This window comes from Cyprinodon tularosa, unplaced genomic scaffold (genome assembly GCF_016077235.1).
Source record: "Cyprinodon tularosa strain WSP-4 unplaced genomic scaffold, ASM1607723v1 ctg161, whole genome shotgun sequence".
Taxonomy (NCBI): Eukaryota; Metazoa; Chordata; class Actinopteri; order Cyprinodontiformes; family Cyprinodontidae; genus Cyprinodon; species Cyprinodon tularosa.
Window position 1 is genome coordinate 1,554,520 of NW_024038449.1, and position 26,869 is coordinate 1,581,388.

Genomic DNA, 26,869 nt, shown 5'->3' on the forward strand with positions numbered 1-26,869 from the left:
ATGTTTTTAAGTCAAAACAAGGCTTTGATGGACCTCTCAATGCAACTTGGAACTCAATGATATTGGTGAGTCATTTTGAATTGAAAAAGCTTCCTGGGTGGGAAGCAAATCATCTTTGGAGAACAGAGTCCAGCGGTTTGTTTTTTTAACTTTGCTTTTGTTGCAAGCTTTAAATGTGTGCATGAGAGGCTGTGAGAACTATGTATACAGCAGGAAACACATTGTTTAGAATGATCTGCAGCAGCCTGGTTATCTGTTACTTGCTGTAAAAGGTATTTTGTAATTATCGTGTAGAAATATTTGTACATTTGTTGTCTACTGTATATGTTCTAATTATGTATATGTTTAGAGTGTACAAGACTGTGAGAGAAACTACCAAGGATATCCGAAGTTGGAGGCGGCCATGAGGTAATTATTTGGTAAAGCCTGTGTTTTTTTTTCACTCCAAGTTCTTTTGTAAATAAAGTTCTAAAGCTTTTTTATTTATTTTTGTAGTTTTCACTAGGGATGGGGATCGTTAATATTTATTGATATCGATAACTTTATCGATACTCCTTATCGATCCGGGTCTCTATCGATACCACTATCGATACTTTTCTGTTATTTGGTGGAAAGACGATGCAACAATATTTTTTTAACAGAACTGGTATTGCTTTTATTGCTTAACAAGTGAGCATAACAAAAACGTTTCTAGCCTTCATTAAACATGGCTAATGTAATAGGCCACTTCGAAATGACATAAAACTAACTAGAATATATTTTCACAATTGTTGGTTAATGTATTGTCTACTGTCACTTTTCATCATGTTTTTAGTGATTAGGAAAATATTTAACAAATAAATAATTGTATTTTAAATTAAATGTAACTTTTAATAAATGTTGGCATCAGTAGTTTAATTATATATAGAGCAATATACAACTGTATTACTCATATTTCTCGCCAAAAACAAAATTTCCCGTTTTCTTTACGTTACACTTGAACGCATCATGATAACCTAATTTTCGTTTTACTGAGCCAATCTGAACACATCTCATGCAGCACGTCTGAAACTTTATTTACTTTTCAAGCTAACTAGCTTGTATGCTGCCGATTACAAGACGGATTTCACAATTACTATTTTTAACTGACCGGACAAGCTACAAAGTCTGTGTGCGCGCTTATTCAGTGGTACTCTGAGTGGATGATGGAGACGGGCCCCACTGTGGTGCGGCGGGGAGGAGTCTTTTCCGTTCAGCCATTCTCGAGTCGCGAGCAAAGTTAAGTCCCAGACTTCACTTGTTTTACTTTTAATATCTGTTTGCTTACAATTTCATTCCAAAACATTGGTGGACATGCTGCAGTGATTGGATTGATTAGATTCAAATGCTGTGACGCGACTCGAGGAACACACAATTATATTACAGGACCTCCGGGAGAAAAAAAAAAAAAACGACCAGACTCGATAGTGGTATCGATAAGCCCAAACGTTATTGATTTTCGGGTTTTGAAAAAAGTGGAACCGGGTCCTTGATGGAACCGGGTTTCGATCCCCATCCCTAGTTTTCACAGTGTTTAATAGAGTCCATCTGAAAGAAGCTGTGCCAGTGTTTGGAACTACAGGATCTAACTTTTAAGCAGCACTAAGTAATACTTAAACCTTAATATATCCTCCGGGTTGTGTTTTGAGACAACTGAGCAGTCTTTCTCCCCCCTACTGGTTCTGCTTGAAAAGAACTTACTTGCAAGTTTGTTTCAGTGCCAAAAACCTTTTGGCAGTCTCATAGCTTTGTTCTCCTTCTCGCAGTAAGATGAACAGTTTTAAGGCCTCAATAGCCACACGCCTCAAGCTGCGCTGATTATAGAGCATTTTTTATTTTATTTTGGAGGTTTATATCATGGTAGAGCCATTTTTCTTTGTCAGAAGAGAAAAGAAAGAGATAACGAGAATCAGACTGGGTCAGTGATTGTAGAAAAGTGAATTAGGCAAGGCCTTTTTTTGCAAAACTGATGCAGATCTGGTACTTTTGTTATTGGACATGTAGGTAACATATGTGCTAACCTCTGTTACTATTGCTATTGTGACTTTAGAGTGATTGATTTTAGCCTGCCACTCTATGACATAGAGAGGCTGAATCATCTTAGAAAGCAAATAAAAAAGGCAGATTTACCTTTACTGTATGACTTGTATGAACATAATATATGTTTTTGTTAATAATTGCGATCTACACCTGTTTTCATCAGATAGTGAACAACTCTACTCAAGTTCTCTGACATTTGGTCGTGTAGCTGCTTATAGTGACAACAGTGTAGGTGGTCAGTCAGTCTTTACAACAATGTTATTTTTAAAAGTCAGTGTGACTCTATAATTACTTAGTGTTGCTTTAAGCTTAAAAATTTTTTTGGTGTGCAGCATGTTCAAAATCCTATTTAAGAGTGTACAAGGGCCAGACATTTATAAGCAGATTATTCTAAGTGTTGAAATGCTGATTAACACTTAGTAACTTGAAAAGAGTCAGATAGATCAAAGAACCACTGACACCAATGTACAAAGGGTATCATTTAAGATGAAAGTAAATCCAAGTACATCTGAGCAAGTATCTTTAAAAGATCAGAGCCAATCGAAGTCTCAGATTACCCATGAATCTTATAGGGGAAAAAGGACAGTCAGTCACAACGTCTTGAAAATGCTTGGTTTTGTAAAAAGTACGAATAATTTTTTTAAATAATAGATTAGTCTCAGACTTATTCACACCATGCTTTTCAAAAGTTAAATGTTTCCACTTCATGTGACGGTGTGTTTTATTAGAATGTTATGATACAGAAAAACACAAAGTTCTACATGATTGACAGAAAACAAATGAATTTATTTCAGAAGTCTTAAAAGTATTTTAAATCCCTAATAACACCAAAACCCCACCCCAGTAACAAACCGGCAAGCAAACCTTGAAGTCTTGCAGTGCTTTGTCTATAATATGCAAATGCAGATACCTTTTCTTTCAGCATACATCAAGCTAAAAAAGCTGCCACTCAGTAGCTACCTCAAACTTGTGTAACATTGATCTTTGGTCACACCAGATGAATCTAATAAGAGAGCTTAATTTCAGGCACTGCAACTGTGCAAAATGCAAGTGTTTTTTGTTTTTTTTTTATAACTACAGATGTGTGTGCAGAACATTTGCTTGATGAGATACTAATTAATTAATTAACTGCCAAATTAATGCATTTCATAACCTTGTTTTATCATATGCTTAAAAGAGACAAACACTAATACCTGCAGTAGCAACAAATGAATTTTCTTGTATGAATCAGGCAGGCAAACAAGAAGAAACGGCTATATTCTATAATCTTTAAACAGCTGTGTTTGTAAAAGCAAAGCTGCTCACATTCTCACTTTGTTTAGCAGCAACATGTTCATAAAGTAATTATGCACTAAATCTTTTTTGGAATCATTTATTTTAAGCAAAATCTTAATTGTTTACCTGAAACAAAGTTTAACAGCAGAAATAAAACTCTAAATTATATTTCTTCAACTTGAAATACAATCCATTTTCAACAAAGATATAGACATGCCTTCGTTTTTGTCTTAGATTCATCAGTAGCAGAAGAAAACATGAAAAGACATGCTCCTATCTAGCAGAATGCACTGCCTATAGCCTGTCTGAATTATGAATCCCAAGGAAGTGGTAGTATAGGTGAGTGTCTAGAAATGTGGGTGCATAAAGAATCTCATGATCAAAATATAAAAATATTGCCATTTGGATAATATATGTGCTGTTTTCCATCCTGCAGAGGGAAAGAAAGCAAGAAAAAGGTCCAACAAACTACAGGTTCTTGTGAAATGTAATTATATGGTAAATAGTTTGTTTATACAGTAGCATCTTTTCAAGTAATGAGGGTCTAACACACTTTATGCCACATTCAGTTAATTACAATCCACACATTGATGGTGGCAAGCTACACTGTAGCCACAATTCGACTGGGGCATACTGACAGAACAGGGGTTGCTGAACACAGGCACCATCAGTAGGCAATGCAAGGGAACTGTCTTGCCCAAGGCCACCACTGAGACGACAGAGCAGGGGTTCAAACCGGCAACCCTCTGAATGCAGGACAAACTTCTGCATTCCATGCCACACTATTACTGCTAGTCCTTGAGGCTGTCCAGAGCCTATATAGGTACTGCAGGTGAAAGTCTCCAATCCAATTTTATTTGCTAAGCACTTAAAAACAACCACAGCTGACCAAAGTGCTAAAGAGCTAAAACATGGGTCAAAATAATATTGCCACAACCACATTAACAAAATGGTGTAAAAGATAAAGGAAATAAAGGGGGAAAAAAAGATAAAATAAAATAAAGCCCCCTGTCTTGCTACTGTAGGTGTTAAAACACCTAAAACACTGCAGAGAGTACCCTGAATCCTCTTTGATGCAGCTATGAGCATGCCTTTAACTGTTGAGCAGGTTCTAGAAAATATTTTCTTAAATTACCTGCAAAACCACCTAGTGAGAGTATGTATCATTAGAAAAGGAGCAAGATGCTAATTCATTCACAGATGAAAAAAAATGCCTCAAGCTCCAAGAGAAAAAACTGTCAAAAAAACCATGAGAGGTATCTCCTGAATAAATGCAATCTTTCTGCCATGTGAAGAAGGGAAAATTCAGATATTCACCCAATTTGTGATGAATAGCAAGTTGATCTTTAAGGCAAAATAGATTTGGTGTTTAAAATTGAAACAAGCTGCTTTATATTGGGGTATTATTGAATCTGAGTTACTATGACCTGGAGGACACAGCGTGTATACAGAATATTAAGACCGGAGAAGGGTTAAGGAGTATGTATATATTTCCTTCAATTAAATTTGGCTTTAAATAACTATGAGAAATAGAAGAGTGTAATACTTGATATCTTGGTCAAACATTTGTAAATATGTGCCCAAAGTTACACTGTGTTATATAAAAAAAAACATTATAAAGGGGATGATTCTCAGTCCTTATAACAATAACAAATCAGAACCCAACAGATGCTTCAAACTTCAATAAAGGATTTTTCCCATAGCCATTCTCAAATGAGCTGGTCTGTGTCATTTGAGAAATGATACAAACAAAAGCAATTTGTCATTGACTTGCCCCCCCCGCAAGGCTTTTAAATTGTGCAATCAGGGAGTTCTTGAAACAGTCAGATTAATTTTTCTTAATTATCATGTTTGTGTTCAAGTGTCATTATTAAAAGAACAATTATCGCTCATTAAAAGCTCAAACAAGTACAGAGCCTTGCAGAAGAACATAATCAACACATCCCTGTCCTTTGTTTTCACACAGGGACCTCATTAAAAAAGTACTGTGTGTTTTACTCTCAGTATTTGACTTGCAAAAGTGCACTTTATGGAGGATCTGCTTACCATAACCTGTCCAACGAAGGCGTTGTCCTGTTCCTCAATGACTGTCAAGTTCACTGGCAGTGAAGAGTTGAACACTGGATCATTGTCATTAACATCAGTCACCACCACGTTCACCATAGTAGTGGAAGTCTTCAAAATGATACAAAACAATTAGATAAAATTAATAAAAGTGATTTCTCATATAATAGCTCTTAACTCAAGAAAATGAAATAAAATACTTTGGAATCCAATATCAAACTTTAGTGAATATATTCAAAACCTGAAATCCTTAATGAGCTTGAGATGCCTCCATTTAACTCTACTTGACTTCATGCTGTATGATTTTCATTGTGCATTTGTCAAGTGTAACCAAAATATTGTGGGTCTTAAAACAGCATTGGTTCATGTTTTTCCTTCTTGATGTTGGCCACTGACATTTTGTTAACTTTACAGCAAGTGCTGATTTCAAATACAAAAAACAGTCACTTATTATGAAAACTGAGGGATTTGTGTGGCTCTGCAGAAAATACATTAAAATCTCTGACAACATCTTATTAAAGATAAAGATATATTCACATCAAATATTAATGTTGCAAATTTTCTGCATGATACACCTGGCATTTTTTCTCTTGACATTACATCTCCCTGTCAAACCAGTCATGGGTATGGTAGTAAGCCTATTGAACATATCGTCATTTTGACTAGTCACAACTGCAGGTACTAATTTTGGCTAATCTAATTACAGATATCTTGAATGATGAGTTTTGACAGGAAAACATTATGTTGCATATAACAGTAATCAATATAAAGTCTAGGTATTATATCTTAAAAGGCTTGCCATATATGCGGACACCACGGCATGCTTCTACCCAGCTAGGTTTACAGCATTACCAAAGAGGAGGAATTTCCTCTGCATTCTGGTTTCTATTTTGGGTCCCACCCACCCAACCTCACCTTTACTGTGACAGTCAGTGTGCTCTATGTAAGATAGAAAGCTGAACAACCTTGCTGGCAGCAGATCTGCTCCTAGATCAGCCAGTAACACCAGCTGATCCAGGAGCTGCGGCTGTATAATCTCCTCCAGCGATAATTCCCTCTATCTAGGTGCAAGTCAGAACTGCTGCAGGGAGGGTGATTAATCTCTAGTGAGTTCTTGAATGACAAAGCTTTGCTTCAGCTGTGCTTCTTCACCTTACACGCCAACCCCATCCAGTTGATGATTGGCTGATGTGACACAAATTAAGCATAGAAGTTTAGATTTGATTAATTTCTGCTAAATTATACTTTGCTTTCTCTGTTCATCTACTTGGCCTATATTAGCAGTGCAGTGAAATATGCGCACCAAATACATCCCTAATTCCTGAAACACTGAAATATTTTATTGCCACATTCGGTTTGGTGTGAACATACCTTAATTTGAACTTCTTTAAAAAAAAGCCAGAAAGAACAAACAAATAGGAAATAATATTTTTTCTAGAACAATATCCAAGTGTCTTTCAATGTTGTCCATGGGTGTGTCAGGCAAACTTTACTTTTTAAAGAGATACTTCAGATTGTTTTACCAGTAATAGTTTCTCTATATGGCTGAATAAATTCTGCAAATTCTACCTCTGGTGCAAAGTTATTACAAAAGATGCCATTCTTTTACACCCCCCCGCCCCCTCCCCCTGCCTAGCTGTCCAATGCCAATCAGCAGAGTAAACTCAGCCTGTTTCAGATTTCATTATTATAACTGCCCTAGAAAAAGAGGGTGTTACATTCAGAAGTTGGGTTACTTGTTGCTTTACTGTCTTATGTCAAAGCAGTAATAGAAATAAAAATAATTTACCTATATTACCATAAAACTTAATATCTTGATATTATTTCAGTTTCATTCTTACATCACAGGTGTAAATGTCCATTTTACTTTACAGAAATGCACTGGCAAAAAGATTCTGCAATTGAGGTGTCTACTGGGAAAGGCTAGGAGAGGAGTTTTGGGCTAAGTTCATTGAGAAGAGACAGCCATCAAGGCTGGAGGAACAATGTGGTACCCTCTAGCCTCAAGCGTGCAGCAAACTTAAAAAGGAGGCATTGACAGCTGCAAAGAACCGATAAAAATACTCCTGCCACATACTGCGAATGCGCAAAGCTACGTGTAGGAGTTAGGCCAGATGAAGACAAGTGATCTGTGTTAGTTTTAGTAGCCACATTGTAAACAGTGCAAATAATTAGGGTAATATAAACTTTGTTGCTTGTATATCACCCTTTCCTGACTCTAGATCTCCAATCTATGTCCTTTATTTTTCATTTCATATTGTGGATTGCTTTTTATAAAACATATTTTGAAACTGATGCCTGGATTAAGTGTTGGTAATAAATTGACAACTATTACGTTAATGTATTATATTATATATTTGCTTTATTATTGGTTGCATTGTTTGGAAAGATTTGTTCCTTTTGTTAGTGCAATGACAATGAACAGCACGTGCAAAAGCTTAACACTTAATAAAGATTGTATAGCGAATTGAAATAGTCTTTTTGGTGTTATTTTGTTTAAAAAAATCTTTAGCTAGTCACACTAGTCTGTAATAATCTTACATAGCAAATCAATTGAGTGTAATATGCAGCAGTCAAAATGACCAACAAGAAAGCTTTCTTGTTTATATAAAAACGATTTGTGCAAGATATCTATTTATAATAATAACAAGATAAAGCCCCATAATAATAATAGATCATGTGTCATTTCTACTGTGCCAATGGAGACTCAGCTGATCCCATTTCTCATTTAGGAGGTGAATTACTTTTGCTGATCAAGCCCCAATATTTTAAAATATGAGTCTGGCACCATTTTGAAAATATTTCTCAAGTCCTTATGCTAGCAAAAGGTTAAAGCTGATTGATTTAACCTTTTGATGCAGTTAGGAAAGTACACAACTGATCATTTGCCTATGCCAAGCTGACCTGCATCTAACCAATAGTGCCTTTACAGGAGGATAGATTTATTGCACCAACTTGTATAGTTCTCATCTCTGGCAGTATGATGGATTCACTCGCCAAACGGCCAATTAGGCACTTTGTAGTCTGACACTCTCCCAACAGGACATTTAATAATAAAAGATACAAACAGGTATGTGTATGTGTGCACAAGTGAAGACAACAAGGCCTTTTGGGTGATACTGATTAATGGCCAGTGTAATGCATCTAGTCCTCTGTTCTTCTTTCTCTAGCATTTTTCTCTGAATTCACTTCTGCTGTTGGGTAGCTCATACCATTCTTCTCTTTCTCAAACTCATCTGCCTCTTATTCAATAAGCTTTGTAATACTGTGCCAAGCAGAAAAATGTTTGAATTTATCTTTGCCGTTTTTCTAACTTTATGTTCTTCAAGACACAAAGATAATGCGCTCGTCATGAAGCCCTAGAGTCTGGTGGAAAAGTAGTGTGGTTATAAGTGCGTATCAAGGCATATTTATAGGACAAAAAAAAAAAAGGATGAACATCTCTTAAATCATTCTTCCTATACTTACTATCTACGTTTTTTTTCTCATTTTGTTTGCACTTTACACAGCCATAACAGTTACCAAAATAACAACTACCTTATGTATTCATTGATATTTAACTTTTTTTTACTTCAAAAAAGAAAAAATGTTTGATGCCTAACTAATTGAGGAAAATTAAAAGATAAGTGGTAACTGACAAAAAGAAATGAGAGAAAAACTATTTTTTTTTGCTTTAATTTCATATTACAACATATAAAAAAACAAAGTAATAACAAAGTGAGTTTTAGGAAATTACTCAATTGGCCTAATATAGGTTAGGTAAAAGAAAATGTGGTTGGCATCAGACACTGCCTGTTAAGATCAAATGGGACTCTGTCATTAAAAATATGGAAATGTGAAGATTACTTTTTTAAAGGTAGAAGTTAATAATTTCCATATGTGAATAAAACCAAGATTCATGCCAACATTATTCTATAGAGTTCTTTCTTTTTACCTTTTAATTAGAAAAAAATCTTTTTCCAATTTTTAATTGGATGACGAAAAAGAGTACAAAAGTACTGAGAGAATCAGGTCTGCCAATGAGTGGAACCACAGCAAATTTAAAATCAACTGCAACATCTTTTTGTGTTGGTGCAACATACATGGCTTTAAGTTAAACGTTGACAAAAGTAAAATGTAATAACCAACTGATTATGTGATTTACAAGTGGCAGAAAATGGATGTCAAAGTGCCCTGCTTCCACTATCCACTTGCAACTTCAAAGGCACGTACTGTTAAAGGTGAGCATAGCTCACTTGTTTAAGGGGAGCTAAGACTGCAATGAAGCGGCATTCTAGACTCAATCAGTGACAGATCCAACCTGCTAAAGTTACAAAGCTGAGTTTTAAGAAAGACACCGGTATAAATCATCGATAAGAGCCAACCGCTGTTACTGATCTGCAAAATCCTTCAATATACTTTAAATTATCCTAATACTTGGACCAAAACTTTCACAGTGCTTTAATAAGTAAAAACCTTGACTTGGTAAAACTTTATGAGTACCTGTCCAATGACGTCCCTGTTGAGTGATGGACTACATCATATATCTTGCACCAAGACATTGGCTGTTATAGTTGTGATTTGGAACATTCACCTACATTTCTTCCGATACAACCTCAAAAGATGGTTAATACGATTAAGGTCTGAAATAACTGGAAGCCAAAACTCCTCAAACTTATTGTAGTGCTGCTTAAATCCCTTGTAAAACTTGTTTTTCCTGTCTGGGAGTGTATATTAACCTGTTGGATGAGGTCACAGTCTTCATGGGGATAATCCCTCCTGGAAGATTTTAAAGGGTCTTTATAATGGTCAGATAAGGTCAGAGTAGCTTCCCACATGGAAGGCAGGACTGAAATCGGCCAAACAGAACATTGTGAAAACCATCATACCATCCCTTTCCCTTTTCCCCACAGAACACTTTGGTGAAATCTTTCTTTCCCCAGAAAAGTGATGCATGTATTCAGAAATTACTGCCTGGTCATGTTCTGCGGTTCATGTCTCAGCATTGGTACCCTGAGTGATCTGCGGCTATGCAGCATCATTAAACACTTACATGCAAAAATGTCCCAAAGGACCGGAAACTCCGACCAGAGGACTTAACCTTTAGACCCTTGTGGAACTTTCTTTTATCCTTACCCTGCTTCGAAACATCAACCTTGGGAAAGTTAAATCCACATCCCCTGACAGGTATAATGTGAGAGGTAACTGTTTTTCACTTTACTTGTCAGATGACAAAATTTCAATTCTGACCACTAACGTATTTCTGGAAGGTTATGTTAATCCTGCATGATGAAGCCTTTAAGCAACACTGATAAACAGTGCACTGGCAGTTGAACAGTGGTGAGGTGTGATGCTGTCAAGGTTGGATTGTAGCAGGATAACTCCTGCTACAAGGACCATGACTTGTTTGCCTTTCTGATTGAACAGCTGATAAATAAAGGTGTCGCTATCCATGCATTTTTATAGAAGAAAAAGTGTAGGAAAAGGAGACTAAGGACAGCAGCTGTAAGACAGCAAGGAGCTGGTGAATGTGGGTAAGTTTTGCAGGGATTACAGAAGTAAGGTGATGCAATAGAACTGGCAGATTGATAAAGAAAATCAATGGTGACTGGTGACAGGAAGATATCAGCAAAGGGGAAAGAAAGATTCACTAGTGAGACTTGCTGAATTAAAAGATCTGGAAACAAACTCTAACGGAATACCAGGGAGCAGCTGCAGAGTGGTGAACACAAAGAGGATGATGGCTCCAAAGTATGATTAAAACCAACAGTATCCTCACAAAAATAAAGGAGAAGAATTATAGTATCATTGTGGAGGCAATTTTTCAAAACAATTGAATATATATATATATATATATATACTTTTTTTAACTTCTGGTTACTTCTTAAAAATTTTTGTTCTGGAGTTAACACTTTTTTAAATGTCTCTTTTCGTATGTTAAAACGGTGCCGTTGGTGGCATGTCATTTCCAGCATGGTCTTGGCTTAATTTGCTCAGGGCTGTGAAACAACTCAATAAAGATAAACAGTTAGTATTAATGGTTTCTTACCCCATCTGGGCGTCCGTCTGAGGCTGTGACCATCAGGATATAATGATCTAAAGACTCTCTGTCCAAAGGTTTGTCCAATATCAAATACCCTGAACTGTAGAGAGAATGCAAACTAATCAGATTGACATTGAAATTATATATGTGAAAAAAGATCAGCACAAATCTAAATGAAACAATAAAAAGCATTAGTAAAAGACAGATAAATGACAAAGGAGGATAAATATAGACACCATGGAGGAGAATACTTTTAATTTCACAAGAATTTTCTGGTCAGAATTAACTGACAGCTTCAATCTATTTGGAGGATTTATTTGTATGCAAATACAAGGTTGAAATCTAAATATTAAAGACATTTTGCAGAGCTCTGCAAAGAAATTTGTACCCAATTAACTAGGCCCAATTTTAGCAATTTTCCAACTTTATATCTTTTTGGTATTGAATGGAGATATTTATCACAGGCTTTTAAGATTGCTTTTAAGGTAACCTTTAGAAACACTTTTTAAATCCAAATAACTTGATCAATTATTGATCTATATCTAATCCCCCTTCTTATCTAGCATTCTTGAGAAAATAGTTGCTATTTAAGTTTTTGAGCTTAAATTGTAACGACCTTTTAGACGAGTTTCAATCATCACCATAGCACTGTAACAGCTCTGGTGAAAGTTACTAATGATATTATAATGGCCTCAGATAATTCACTTGTATCTGTACTTGTCCGGTTAGATCTAAGTGTGGCATTTAATAGAGTAGATCACAGGATTACAGGACATTGTAGGAATTAAGAGAACAGTACTAGACTGGTTAGAATCTTATTTGTGTGACATATTTATTTTATTTAAGACTAATGATAAATCTTATTTTATTTACAGGGTTACTTGTGTTATACCACAGAGATCATTGCTAGGACCATTTCTATTTTAAAGTAAAAAGACGGCTCCCAGTTGGTAGAATTATCAAACATTGTTATATGGCTGACACCTAGCTTTATTTTTCTTTAAATCCTCAAGAAACTGGCCAGTTTGACTATGTGCATGTCTTAAAGACATAAAAACCTGGATGACTCTAAACTTTAAGCTTTTGAATGATGGAAAAACATGTTGTTTTTGGACCAGAGTCTTTGACTAAGAAACTGATTTGTCAGTTACTTAATTAGGATTCCAGATAAGAATTGATCCCAGATAATAACATAAAAATCTTGGTGTTATTTATTTTTTTTATCAGGACTGCCATTTAAATCCTATATTAAGCGTGTTTCAGGAATTTCCTTTTTTCATTTCTGGAATATTACAAAAACTGTTAATATCTTGTGCAAGGAAGATCCTGAGAAACAGTTCCTTTTATCTGTTAATTTAAGGCTGGACTACTGTAATAATGTAATAATTGATTATATATCTATATTGATTATATATCAAATAATTAATAAAAAAAAAAAAAACTATATATATATGTATACTGAAACCCTGAAATGAATTGAAGGTTGTTATTATTTTAACAAAGTTTTAAATTATATGTTTCAAAAAAGATAAAGTGTGAGAAACAATGAGGTAAATCCTTAACCCAAAGAACTCTGCAAAAAATTTATACTCCCAAAACATTTTTATATTTTGTAATATATGAACAAACTTTGTTTATTTTGTTGTTTATTATAACTGTGAAGTGGAAGGACTATTATACATATATATATAGCTACATTTATATCCGCTTAATCCTTCCCTGGTGTGATGAATAAAAAGCTTCACAGTTTTATTAGATGAACAAAAGAATGCATCTTCCTCCTACTGCACAATTATGTGTAGTGTCACATAAAAATCCAGTTACACCCACCGGAATGTGTGGTTTTAACATGAAAGTATAAAAACATATTCAAAGAGTAGGTGCCTCTGAAAGGCACTAGATATTTATAACTTTTACCATATGTCCATATTTTTTCTGAAAGTAGAAAGTCACATTTCAGGTTTATTGATGAAATATTTGATAGGGACAGATAAAAATAAACATAAGAAATTATTACAAAATATAATCTGATGCCTGTAACACAATTAGCCACCGGCTAATTCTCCACACCCATCCGTATAAGGAATTTTAACATACAAATTGAAATAAAAGTAAGTACAATAAAATATTGTGATAGAGATGTAAAACAGCTTTTGAAATCCAGTTATGCAACCATTACATTTGAAAATTAGAACAGTCTTTTTTAAATATGATACAAGCAACAAATAATCCTCTAGAAAATAAACATATAGATCTTTTTCATAGACTTACTTCTGCTGCAATGCAAAATTTCCATCAATATCTCCACTCTGAATTTTGTACGTTATTGGATCCTTCTCCCGGTCCACTGCCTTAAAAGGAAACACACAGTTAAGAATTTAAAAAGACAGATTTATTAGTTTTTGCAAATGTTTTAATTGTGATTAGCTGCATATTAAAGAGTCAATATCACGCAAAATTATTTTTTGAGCTATCATCTATGTTATAAGGCTGATCATTCATCAAAATCATGCATAAAGGGGTATTTCACTTGATTCTTGCAACTCTGGGTAAACTCCATGCTTTCTGCTCTCTAAGCAGCAGCCCCTTGCTGTACTGTGAATACGAGCAGATAGAAAATATCTAAGTAAAAATGCTCCCTCCAGGAAACAGTTGCTGGAACTGTAAACAAACACCCACTCTCTCTGATCAGGGAGGGGTGATGTAAAACAGAGGGCTATTATTCTGGCTCAAAGTTAAGATGAAGTGGCTCTTTTAGCGGCTAATCTGCATAGGGCAGCAACTTTTCTTTTATGGTCATTGTCTAAGTCATGAAAATCATATAGTATTCTGGCCTCAAGAGGTCTCTGATTGTTTCCAGCCTTCAGAAGTGCTGTGATATGACAACGTCATAAAACGGGTGATACCCAGACTGAGAGAGGCAGCTTTGCTTCAAAGGCAAGTGTTTTTCTTCAGAGTTGGAAGAAAACAACTGTATTAAAAAAAAGTATTGACACTCTATATATATTCTCTATATATATTAAAAGGCTTTAGTTTGTCACATATATATAAGTGACTTTGAAAGACTTAAAAAAAACATAATAAGGGACCTTTAACACCCCAAAAACACAAGCATAATGGTCTTATGCTATGTAACTTTTTTGAAATTACAGAAAATGTGGGAAAACAAAGTCACGAACTGCATTGATGATTTTATTTAGTAGCCTTGTGAAGTGTAAGTCACTTGTAATTTTATTAAGTATGCAAGTCTGTGCTTATTGAAGTATCATTTATAGTGTCCAAAAATATATTTCTTGACTTTAGCTCTTGATGTAATCATGGCTTGGATGTAACTCTGTATACCGTAAGAGAGACTGAAAGAGAAAATGGGGCAGCATTAAATGTCTGTCTCTTCTGCCAGAGGGACAAGCAGTACGGTGACCAAGGGTAGTGTACTATTGTATATTATTAGTGTAAGTAGATGATTTCACAACAATTTTAAAAACCCTGCAAAAAAAAAAAAATTAGACTTGCAAAATTAGAATTAGACTTGAACAGAAACCTTTGCGAAGAAAGAATGCTGCAAAGCAGAAAACCTGCAATCACAGAAAATAGAGAGCGGCAAAATGATAACATGCTGCAAACAAAAACTCTACTGCAAATACATGATGATAACACAAAATGCGTGTGAAGGAAAATGCTTCATGTCACATAAACAACAGCAAGTCAAGAAAAGCTACAAATTATCTCCACATAACAAAAGTGCTCCAAATCACTAGGGGGAGACAATCATCAGCTCATACAGTATGGGACCAGAACTATAGTTAAGTTTTTTTTCCCTTTTCTTTTTGAAATTCCTTTCAGGGATTAATAAAGTATAACTGATTGAATTGAATAAACACAATGCTCAGAGAGATTTATATCCTAAGATTTGCATGTATTAAAATAATGGACACGTTTGTATGCACAGAGCAGATCTTCAAAGAAGCGACGCAGCGAAATGCGTTCGCATTCAGGAGCAGCAAGTACAAACCACTTATCGTACGGGCCTTCATCAATATGTAGGTCATATTCTAATGACCAATGTGAATTTATAGAGAGGTATTTGTTAATAGAAATATATACCACATGCGAAAAATAAATTTCAAATTGGAAACCAAAGTGCGGCCATAGTTTTTTCATTTTGTTTTGTACTTGCTAACAGAAGTACTAAAACATATCTGCAGCCATTAATACTACAAAAGAGGAATGGTATAATGGAACAGGATCAAGATATATTCTGGTTGCATGCACTGTAAACATTTACTCAAACAATATTTTTACAATTGAAACAAATTTCTTATAATTATAGTTATTAACTTCATCTCAATAATTTTAAACCTCATCTTTATTTTACGTGTACTCTCAAAGTGTCTGTAGAACATGCAATCTGTTCATTTGCAATTGGCAAAAAGAAATCGGTCTAACATTGGGCAGCAATTTTTTGTAGACTGTCTTTAACACCTGCAATAAGCCCACTTATTGCACATCCTAAAAAATTGCACATTCAATTTTGCACCTCTTTATTATTTTATTTTTTGAATATCAGGCCCTAAGGGCTTAAAAGAAAGGGTTGTGTCCATAGAGGTTAATAGTAATGTGTATGTTCTGGTTCCATAGGAGATTATGATTTTCTCCCCCTACAGTCTGGAGCACATCCCCTATTAGTTGCTAATTCACAGCTTTTTCTTAACTTGCTTTTGTTTTTGCTAATTTTAGCCCTTTTCCTGTGTATGTTGTTTGTGTTAGCATCATTTATTTATTTACAGTCATTCTGTGTTTACAGTTTGTTTCAAATATTGCTTCTCTTTTTTTCCTATGATAGCAGATTTGATCGTTTGGATCATTTATTATTTGCATGTGTTTTTGTGTTTTGTCTCTTTTCCTAATTTTTAAAAAAAAAGTTTAATTATTGAGTTTGCAAGTCTAAAAATACTAGTCTATCGGACTTTTTAAACAATCTAACCTAATCATCCCTCAGCAGAGTTAAATTTTTTTTGTAATAAAAAGAAGAAAAACAAACCTTAAATCATACAGAATATATTTTTTAATGCGGTAATGTTTACCAAACTTTAATGAAAATTCTGTAGTAAAACATGACAATGTTGATTTAAATGTATTCTAGGAGATGATACTGCCAGAAAATTACAGGTAGAACGCACATTATGATAATGGATGTCAGTATAGTATTATGGAAAACCGTATTATTAGGTGTCAAACATATTCAAACAATCCTTATGTAAAAAGGCTATTTTTTTTAACAAAACAGGAATATTGTCAAGTTATGTTTTCTATGTTTCACAAACAAATATTGAAAATTAAACCCCTGAGGTTTCCTAGCAAACCCCTGAGGTTTCCTAGCAAATGCAAAAAGGTAATTTTCTAAATAAACATTCATTCAGATTTTAATACATGCACAAGAACTGTTGGTAAAACAATACAAACAAATTAATTCTAGCTATATTAGCTAACATGTTTGTTATTTCTTTAAAAAGAACAGTTTATAGCAAAGTTGGATATACATTTACCCCTATGAAAAATCCACTACAGTATGACTAAAACATAACAATGTATATTTTATTTCATTCCATTATAAAAAGTAGGAAGGCTGGGAAATAAAACACAAAGTATATTTTGTGTTTTATTTAAATTTTGTGTACATATAAAATATGTATAAGCATGAATAAAGTCAAAGCCGTAGGGCATTAAAGCTAGAAGTATAAAAGAAATGGCATCATACTCTTACCTACAGTATCAGCTCCACAGGATTTATACAATTATTGTAACTTTTGACCATAACATGTAAGAAAAAAAAAACAACGATAAAGAATAAATGTGCGTCTGAAGTAATTTTGCAAAGTTCCAAATAGGGTTTAGGGTAATAGTCTGTTAAAATCAAAAATAAAATCTCATTTGAAGCCTGGCTTTTACATGATCTTCTATAAAATAGTAAATTGATCTTGTTTTATTCATTACTTTAATGTTGCTCTTACAACCCTTGATTAAATATTGTGTTATGCTGTATCTTTTATGACAGATTGTTTTTTGAATTTAGAATTTCAAGATTTTCATATTGCTTATATTAGTGTCTGATCTTTCCTAATATACACTTAAGAGAGCTTCTACTTATGTAATGGATAATTTCAGATGAAATTTCATTGTATTTATAAAGGTATTCTTATCTTATCAACTTACTGTATTTAAAATTATGCTGGCATACTTAATTAGTAAAGAAATGCATACTTTTCCTGTTCTAACTTAATTACACAACCCTTCCTCAAATTTAACACAAAGTACATTTTGTGTTTTATTTACATTTTGTATACGTATAAAATATCTATTAGCATTTATGAAACCATAGCCCTAGAGCATTCAAGCTAAAAGTATAAAAAAATGGGCTAATACTCTTACCTATCAGCTCCAGTGGATTTAGACAAGTATTGTAACTTTGAACTATAACATGTAAGAAAAAAGAACAACCATGAGGAAAAAATGTGGATCTGAAGTAATTTGCAATGTTCCAATTGGGGTTTGATAGTAGTCTGTTAAAATAAAAAATAAAAAAGCCTGGCTTTACATGACCGTATATAACATCTTAATTTGATCTTGTGTTATTCATTACTTTAATCTTGCTTTTGCAACTATTGCAATCCTACATAAAATATTATGTTATGCTTTATCTTTTATGGCAAAATATTTATGAATTTAAAATTTCAAGATTTTTATATTGCTTATATTAGTTATTTGTCTTTCTTAATATACACTTAAGAGAGCTTTTGCTTCTCTAATGCATAATAATAAGATTTCATTTTATTGCAGTTATACAGTTATTTTTATCTTATCAACTTACAGTATTTAAAATTATACTAGCATATTTATTTAGTAAAAAAAAGCATGATTTTTCTGTTCTAATTTAACTGCACAGCCCTTTTCAGATTTAACTGAAAAGTGCTCTATAAATTAATTCTGAAGGAAAATATTAACACTGTCCAAGGAAACTGTAATTCCATGAATGGACAGAGGAAATACAACCATAGTATGTATAAGGCCCAAAATAAGCACTATTTTTGATGTAAAAGATTGTATACCTCCGGCCTTGCCTAGTACTTATGTTGTCACCTAGTTGTAACAGCAATGAGCAGCTTTGTTAATTAAAAAAGGAAAACAAAAATGACATTTAATAATTGCAAGAGTTTAAAAGATTATCACACTTAATGAATTAAACCTTCCCGTGGTTACCCTGAGGTAATGGATAAATGATTGAAAAGAATAAAAAAAAAAAGTCAAAAGTAATGGAACAATCTTATCTAAAACAAGCAGCCAGCACGGTGATGCAGTCGGTACAGTTAAAATTTGATCAAACCCTTCCTGATTCTCTTTGTAGTTAATGCATAATTGTGTGTGTGAATGTGTCTACCTGCAAATTAAGAAGTGTAGCACCAGTCGTCATGGCTTCACTGATCTCAAGGTGGTATTGTTGGCGAGGAAAACGAGGAGGGCTCTGGTTGTTTGGGGGCAGAACTTCAATATAGACTGTTGTAATGGAAGACCTGAAAAGAGTTAAAATAAACAACACAATGAGGTCAATGAGGTTTTATCAAATGGAACAAACAGCAAGAGCACTAATATATAGTTTGTTAAATTTAAAATAATTTTAGAGAAATAAGAAAAAGGAAATATATCAAAGCTTACAAAGGCAGACAACAGAGACACTCAATGATCCATGACTTAGTATAAGGGAGGTTGTTTTTAGCAGCTACTGTGTTTAATCAATGATGAAAAAAAGTAATGTCAACAACATGTAAGTGCCAAAGAAAGAGTCTGAATAGAACTAAGCTGCTGGGCTTTACAAAAGTCTGTTTCTGTGGATCTTGAGTTATCTATTTTTCAATCTGACAAACTGGTGTTTCAGTGACTCAGTTATCCAAGCGGAGGTGACCTTTTAGTGAAAGAACATTTTGATGTAGTCCTGCTGAGTGAATATAAGTGGGAACAGTTTGCCCTTTAGTGCTTCTTTGTTATTCCAGTTAACACTTTCCTTTTAGTTACTAAAAACTTTGCAGTTTCATAAGTAAACTTTATTCGATTATTACAATGAAGGGTATTGAAATCAGAAACACACATTGGGAAGATTGATTTTATTTGACCAAAAACTGCAATTTAAACAGAATAACCTTTTTAAAGATGAAAAACAGCAGAGAAAACAAGCTCATATATATTTATATATATATATATATATATATATATATATATATATATATATATATATATATATATATATATATATATATATATATATATATATATATATATATATATATATATATATATTGATATTAAACACACCTCATTTCATTAAAAATCCAATCCAGTTAAAGAAATAGAACCAAATGGTGTTAAACTTAGTAAACTAGTTTAAAAGTTTCAGTATTTAAAAATAATATGAATGAAAATTATTTATATCAACACACATTTTTTTGACAATACCTACGTTGATAAGATTAAAAATGGTTTTTCACTTAGAATACATGAAAATGTTAGTGGGTGGTCTGTCAGACCTTCAAAATGGGCGACATTTCTGCAAAACTGTGAAGGTAACTGTCAGTCAAAAGAAAAACAATATCCATTAATTGCTGATACTTTTTAATGCCCACTGCAAAAATGAGTAGCTATAAATTCATTCATGGACCTTGGCATGTCCTTAGTACTAAGAAGTTTGGCATTAACAAACCATGAAAGGATCTACTGATATATTTGAAGTATACCCCGAAAGAAAAAAACAAAACAAAGGTATTGCAGAGAGAGAGTGACAAATGTGGACACAAAGTGTGCATCTTGGCCACAATCAAAGAAAAGAAACAAATTCCTCTCACCATGAACAGGTGTTTCTCACAAGACACAGCATCAAAAGCTATAATCAGCAGAGTTGCCAATAGACCTTTCCGTTGCTGGTGCTTTCAGCAGTTAAATAAAGCTTTATCCAAGTAATTTTACTTTCTCAGATAAATGGTCCTTTTCTGAAGGTAGGACTTTCGAGTCCCCCAAACATTGCTACAGAGGGGGGATTGACATGGATTGTTGTATTGTTAATTAATACTACAATGGCATAAGAGTATGCTAAAAAAAACAGTGATTAAAGCTTGATTTATTACACTCACTTTTACACATAATTTACTGTAAACAATCCACTATCAGCTCGGATTATAAAGATGCTGCTTAATTGTGAAAGTTTCTGATGTTTTCTGAGATGCCCATTCTTAAAGGCCTTTACAGCTAGCCTCTCTGATTCGAGGTGTAGGTACCAGATCTACTTGGGACCCGTAAGCCATATGATGACGTTGCCATACGTCATTGTATGGCAACGCCACTCGGACAAACTGTATTGCACACCTTTCTTAGTAATGAGATCTTTTCTGGAGTCTCAACATATTATCACCCATATTTGCAATTCTTTTACGTTTCATCTGTGTTCTAAAGTAGCCGAAAGCAGAAAACGATCAGTCTTTAAGGAAAGCACTGCCTTTTACGACAAACCTCATCATCTTTAACAAGATGACAAAAACAATTCTCAGTGCTTCTTCTTTTTCAGATCTGAGAGAATCCATCCATCCTTTTTCTGTCACGCTTAATCCCTTCTGTGGTGGCAAGGGGTGCTGGTGCCTATCTCGAGCTGTCTTAGGGCAAGAGGTGAAGTACACTGTGGACAGGTACCCAGTCCATTGCAGGGCAACACAGAGACACACAGGATGAACCAACATTCACGCAAACACTGACACCTGAGGAAAATTTAGAGAAGCCAATTAACCAAACAGTCCATGTTTATGGACTGTGGGAGGAAGCCGGAGTACCCAGAGATAACCCACGCATGCACAGGGAGAACATGCAAACTCCACGCAAAAACACCCCGGGCCAGGAATAAAACCCAGCACCTTCTTACTGTAAGGCAAAGGTGCAACCCACTGGGCCACTGAGCAGCCCAGATCTGAGAGCAGTGAAGGACAAGTGGAAGATCTAAAAAATGACTTTTGTAGAGATTTTAGACAAAGAAAACATTCATTCTACTGGTAGAAAATAAACGGTTGTTGTTGACACAATTTATAAGTATTGTAGTTTAATATAACTAACTGACAGGGCTAAAATAGGCGAACCTGTGAGCTACTGAGCACAGCTAGCCACAGAGCTACCCAGCTCTCCCCTTAATATCTTAGTCTTGCAGTTACTTTGTTATTCAGCTTTGTTATCAAGCAGATAAAACTTAATCGGTCATTAGACACGCGGAAACATTACAGATGCTCCCGACTTGGCCCACGGGCGGACGCTGAATTGTTATCATCGTTGTCCAGGCAACCACAGTACTTTAAATAATGTGGCAAGGTTCACCCAATCATATAGCATAATGTCAGTACCATGCACAGGGTCCAAGCAGATCGGACCACCCGAGCAGATCTGGCGCCTACACCGGCACATTGTTTTAAAACTCTACTGACAGGTATAATTCATTTAGGTAATGTACACTTTATGTTCGGTTTATGGAGCTTCACAGTTTTGTGCTTCAGAATATCATGGTTGCCAAGTGAAAGACGTTATTGAGGTAAGGGCAGGAAAAGATGGTGATGCATTTGGTTCCTTATTTCCACTTATCACCAGACTGAAAGTGTGATAAGAGTTTTCTTCACAACTTCTCCCATTTGTTATAAGCCTGATTTGAATAAATGTAATGTGCCTTCTCATAGTTATGAAAAGAAAAAAACTAAAATTGTCAAAGACTCCTTATAGTTGGGTAAAAAGCATCCCCCGCCTTCCTAGGCCCCTCATTACACACAGAGCTTCAAGAGCATCTTGAATTACCAACTACCTTTCTTATGAAAACAATGAGCAATTTTATCAGATGAAAAACCTTTTATGAACACGAAAGAGCCTGGTGCCAAATAAAAAACTTAATCAAACTTATTAAAAGTGATGTGGCAATGTCAGACATTTCAGTAAAAAAAAAAAAAAATCAGATGAGAAAAAAAAACAACTTATCTGGATATCAATGGAAAAAAAACATTAAATAAGAATAAATATACATATGAACATGATAGGTACAATTGCAGGAATAAAATAAATACATTCAACAACAAAGGCTGAGGATACCATTTGAAAAAGCATTTGATAAATATAAATATGTATAAAATGAGGGAAGGATGAACGCATACATCTACTTAGAAATTCTTGGCTGGTTAACTGAAAAAAAAAAAAAAAACAGTTCCTAGACCTAACTGTTTAATTTTCTGAACTTCAAACCACTTCAGAACTAAATCTCTGCATGTATAGGATGAGGTGTGAAAACCATATAAATATTAAACCAATTTATGTGGGAATATGGGTCATATTTTCAACTTTTTAACACAACAGAATTTCACTACCAAAAAACCTTTTCTAGCAATTTTTGTAGACTTGATAATTTACTTACACGGAGTTAATCCACACATACAAAAATTTCACAGCTTTATAACCAATTATTTGTATTGATGTCTTTTTTTTTTTTTTGCATTTCTGTTGACATCTAAGCTGGATTTTATGTCAACAGCCACATTAGAAATATGGTTACTGAGAAAGAAATTGATGTGCTCAGTGCTTATTTTCCCTTATTCAATATTAATGATCTGGGTTTCAGTTTACATTCCAGTCTAAACTGGATCTAGATATTCAGTTTCCCTGCAGTGAGATGTGATGAAGCGGTTTTCAGAACAATGTTTTGATAAGGTTAAAATTAAACTTTTTTTACTGTATTTGCAAAAGCATTTTAGTGGAACGAGGAAAAGGAAATTATTTTGATCTTGAGAATCTGACAGCTGATCATTTAACTTTGATGAATAAGGACTTAATTAAATAGTATTTACCTTCCTTCCGACAAACAGCCCTAGATTTTCAATATGCTCTATTTACAACCATGCTCATTCAGCACATTTTCCCACCTCAAATGTCAATGAAAAGCTTCAGGTTTTCATTGACTTTTGTTTGTCTTAGTAACTACATCACTACAAAGGCTATACCCATAGGCGGATCTACTGGGGTGGCATAGGGTGGCAAATGCCACCCTAAATGACAGCCTTGCCACCCCAGCTGCCACCCCAGTTAGCTCTAGGGGTGGCGAGGCTTATAAATTATGGATAATTTGAGAATTGCGACCGCTACTTTCCAATGTCGGACTGCAGTGAATGCAGCACAAGATGACACGAGAGCGACTGAGACTGATTAGTTTTGAAAACCGAGCGGAGCAAAGTGAGGGAGCCAGGGGTCATGGGGAGAGGAGAAACGGGATGAAACAGGTAAAAACTGATTAACTATCTATCGAGAAATGAAATCATAGTGAAAGCACAGTGTTACTAGCATAGCTGCAATGCTGATTTTGAGATGATAAAAATCAGGTTGCAGAACGTTATTTCTCTATCTATGATGTTAGTTAGGCCTGACGTCTCAGGCTCATAAAGACATATTTGCGGTCAACTATGACAGAAAAGAGACGATCAAGTTTGGTTGTACTCAAATCAAAACGCACAAATGCATTGCATCTAAATACATTAGTGAAGCGTTTTGCAACATGGAAATCTCCGCATTCAGCTGTTATAGTCATGTCAACTTTATGTTCTGCTCTCTGGTGAGCCTTTACAGAGCTGTTTATATTTTGTTTTGGCACCTCAGAAAATCTGATATTTCCTTTAATAAAACCAAAAGTGTTAAAAGTAAAGTTAAAAATGTGATACTGGTGTGAATCCTGATTAATACGAAGCAGTGTTGTTGTTTCTTTTTTTTGTATATATAGTATGAAACTATCCAGAAATTACCTCTATGAACCTACTCACAAAATGTTTTGTACTTTTACAGATTGGAAGCAAAATTTATTTTTATGTTGCTTCTTTTCAGATTTGTGGAGATTTTGATGTAACATACAGTACCTGCCTTTTTGTCGATTTGTTGATACAGCAGCTCTATCTACAGCATATTTACATGCATGAAATGTCCCTTTCATGTTGCCTTAACTGCTGTATGTCAAGTTACTGAGGAACAAATGGGGTAAATGTGTGTTCAGAGTAAACAATACATAGATGTCCAGTACCTTGTTTGGTGCCTTGACCCATTTATTTCTACTGTGTAGTTATGCTCACTTTAGTCCAGCTCAGTCCATAGATCTCTGATGGGGAACTTTTTTCTTTCTATAGTTTCTTCTTGTGCAAATGCTGCAAAGCTGCCTCTCTGACAGTCAATCTCACACATCTGCGACTCAGCACCTGTGTCTTACCTTAATACCTTTCCTGTGATAATGCCCCTCTAGAAGTAGTGTTATCATTCTTCTATCTCCTATTAAGTGAGATCACATTGTACGATGTATTTCTAATATGAAATGTTTCACATGAAACACATATTGTACATACTATTCTCACCAAACTGTGATAACTGTGATTAAATTCAGTGTAAACAAATGCCATATGTTACCACCCCTCAAAAATTCCTGCCCCCCTCTTGCCACCCCATAAATATTTTTCTAGATCCGCCCCTGGCTATACCATAACTCAGGCCCACCAATTACTCCCAAAATTGGAATCATTTTTTATTTTTTTTAATTATTAACTACATTTGTATATAAAATAATGCAAAATCCTTGTAAAAAATCCATGTAATGTAAACAATACTTTCCAAAAAAGAAAATTCCATTGTTAGTCATTTCTCACTGGTTATCTCCAGCTATATTGTCGCTAGCTTAACTTGGCTGTATTTATTTTTGTTCTAACTGAGTAATCAGAGTACAGAAAATGCAGTTATAGGGGTTGGCCCGCTACCTAGCCATGTGGGGCAAATCTGAAATCTGATTGGTTGAAGAAAACATTCCTCACAAATATTGCCCTGAAATCGAAATCGAAGGCTTGACGGTTCAAGCCCCGGCTCCGACACCCAGTGTCGTTGTGTCCTTGGGCAAGACACTTCACCTGCATTGTCTACTGATGGTGGTCAGAGGGCCCGGTGGCACCAGTGTACGGCAGCCCCGCTTCTGCCGGTGAATGAATGTGGTGTAAAGCGCTTTGGTCAAGTCTCCTGACTTGAAAAAAGGCGTATATAAGTACACGCCATTTACCATCAGCCAGGACTGCAGATTCTGAAGACCCTGAGCAGATTCGATTGATATAGCAATGCACAGTAGGCTGAAATCTGATTGGACAAAAATATAGCAACTATATAAATGTAATGGAAGCAGCACAGCCAAGAGAAATACTACAAAATTAAAAGAATGTATTGTTTTCAATAAATTAACGTTAAGTTGGATAGAAGAAAATTTAAGATTGGGATTGTAGGTTAGTGTTTCTGATTGATTTTAGGCCTGCATTGATGGCCTTGAAGGCCCTGACCATCCACAACTGATATTTTTTTTCTAGAAAAAATAAATACAATACTAATTTCTTTAGTCTTTTTAAATTTATTGCTGTTGTTATTTATTTATTTTATCTTATTATTGGATATTTTGCTGTTGTAGTCCTTTAGTCCTTTTAGTTTTTGGCTGTAAAACAATGTAGCAGTGTGTGTAGCTCTTTTTTTGTGCTCTTGCTCTATAGCAAACAGATTGTATCTAATCCATCTGTAATACTTTTCTTATTTCTGATTAATGTGTTCATAAAGCCATTGAGTATAATTTATTGTCAGCCATGTGTGCTAGCATAAAAATCACCTACTACAAATCTTTTATACTTGTGGAAAACTGCTATTCAATCAAAGAAATGCAGTTATGCATGTTTTGTTGACGATTAACATGAAGAAGACATAGCTAATGCTGGATTTTGAACCATACTTTCAATAAAATTGCAAAAAGAGACAGATATTGATTTGTCATGCTGGTTATGTTTTTTTTTGTGGAAATTAGCAGTGGGTCTGGGGAAATCTGGCAACAATCTTTGAGCTAATCGGTGGAACTACCTCATGCTGCTGCTGTGGTTCACATTTTATTGAATTACTTGCTATAATGGTCATGCCAAGTCCCCCAAAGGAGAGGGATCTGTTATCATGTGCAAATACTGTAAGATACAGTTTTGTTTAGCTATTTTTGTTGTTTTTTTTGTTGTTAAATTTATTATGATTTTAGGGAAACTGTATGCATTTTTAACAATGCTTAACAGAAAATGTAAAAATATGATGTTTCACACTCCAGACAGAGAATATGATTTTGGTTCAACTATAGTATCCTAAAAGGTGGATGTTAATTTGGTTGAATTTAGGGTTAGGAATTGGAGTCATGAGAATTGGGGGTATAAGAGCCTGGAAAGGCTCACGCAGAAGATATTAAAAAATTAGAAACATTGATTGAAATAAGAAACATAGCCTTTGGTGCTAAAACCCCAGTGGAATACGTAAGCATAGAGAATGATGATGTTTTAATAGAGCAGATGAGTTAAGACAGGT

General features: G+C 34.6%; 1 protein-coding gene across 5 annotated transcripts in view; it reads right to left on the bottom strand.

Moving 5' to 3' along the window:
- Positions 1–26,869, bottom strand: part of LOC119780510 (protocadherin-15-like) — a 336,939-nt gene that overhangs the window by 128,779 nt on the left and 181,291 nt on the right. For all 5 annotated transcript variants that reach the window (XM_038280587.1, XM_038280586.1, XM_038280585.1 and 2 more), the window contains 4 exons: positions 18,855–18,987; positions 13,691–13,770; positions 11,426–11,519; positions 5,380–5,508 (listed from right to left, as the gene is read on the bottom strand). In XM_038280587.1, the coding sequence (XP_038136515.1) occupies positions 5,380–5,508; positions 11,426–11,519; positions 13,691–13,770; positions 18,855–18,987 (436 nt within the window). The remainder of the gene's footprint in view (positions 1–5,379; positions 5,509–11,425; positions 11,520–13,690; positions 13,771–18,854; positions 18,988–26,869) is intronic.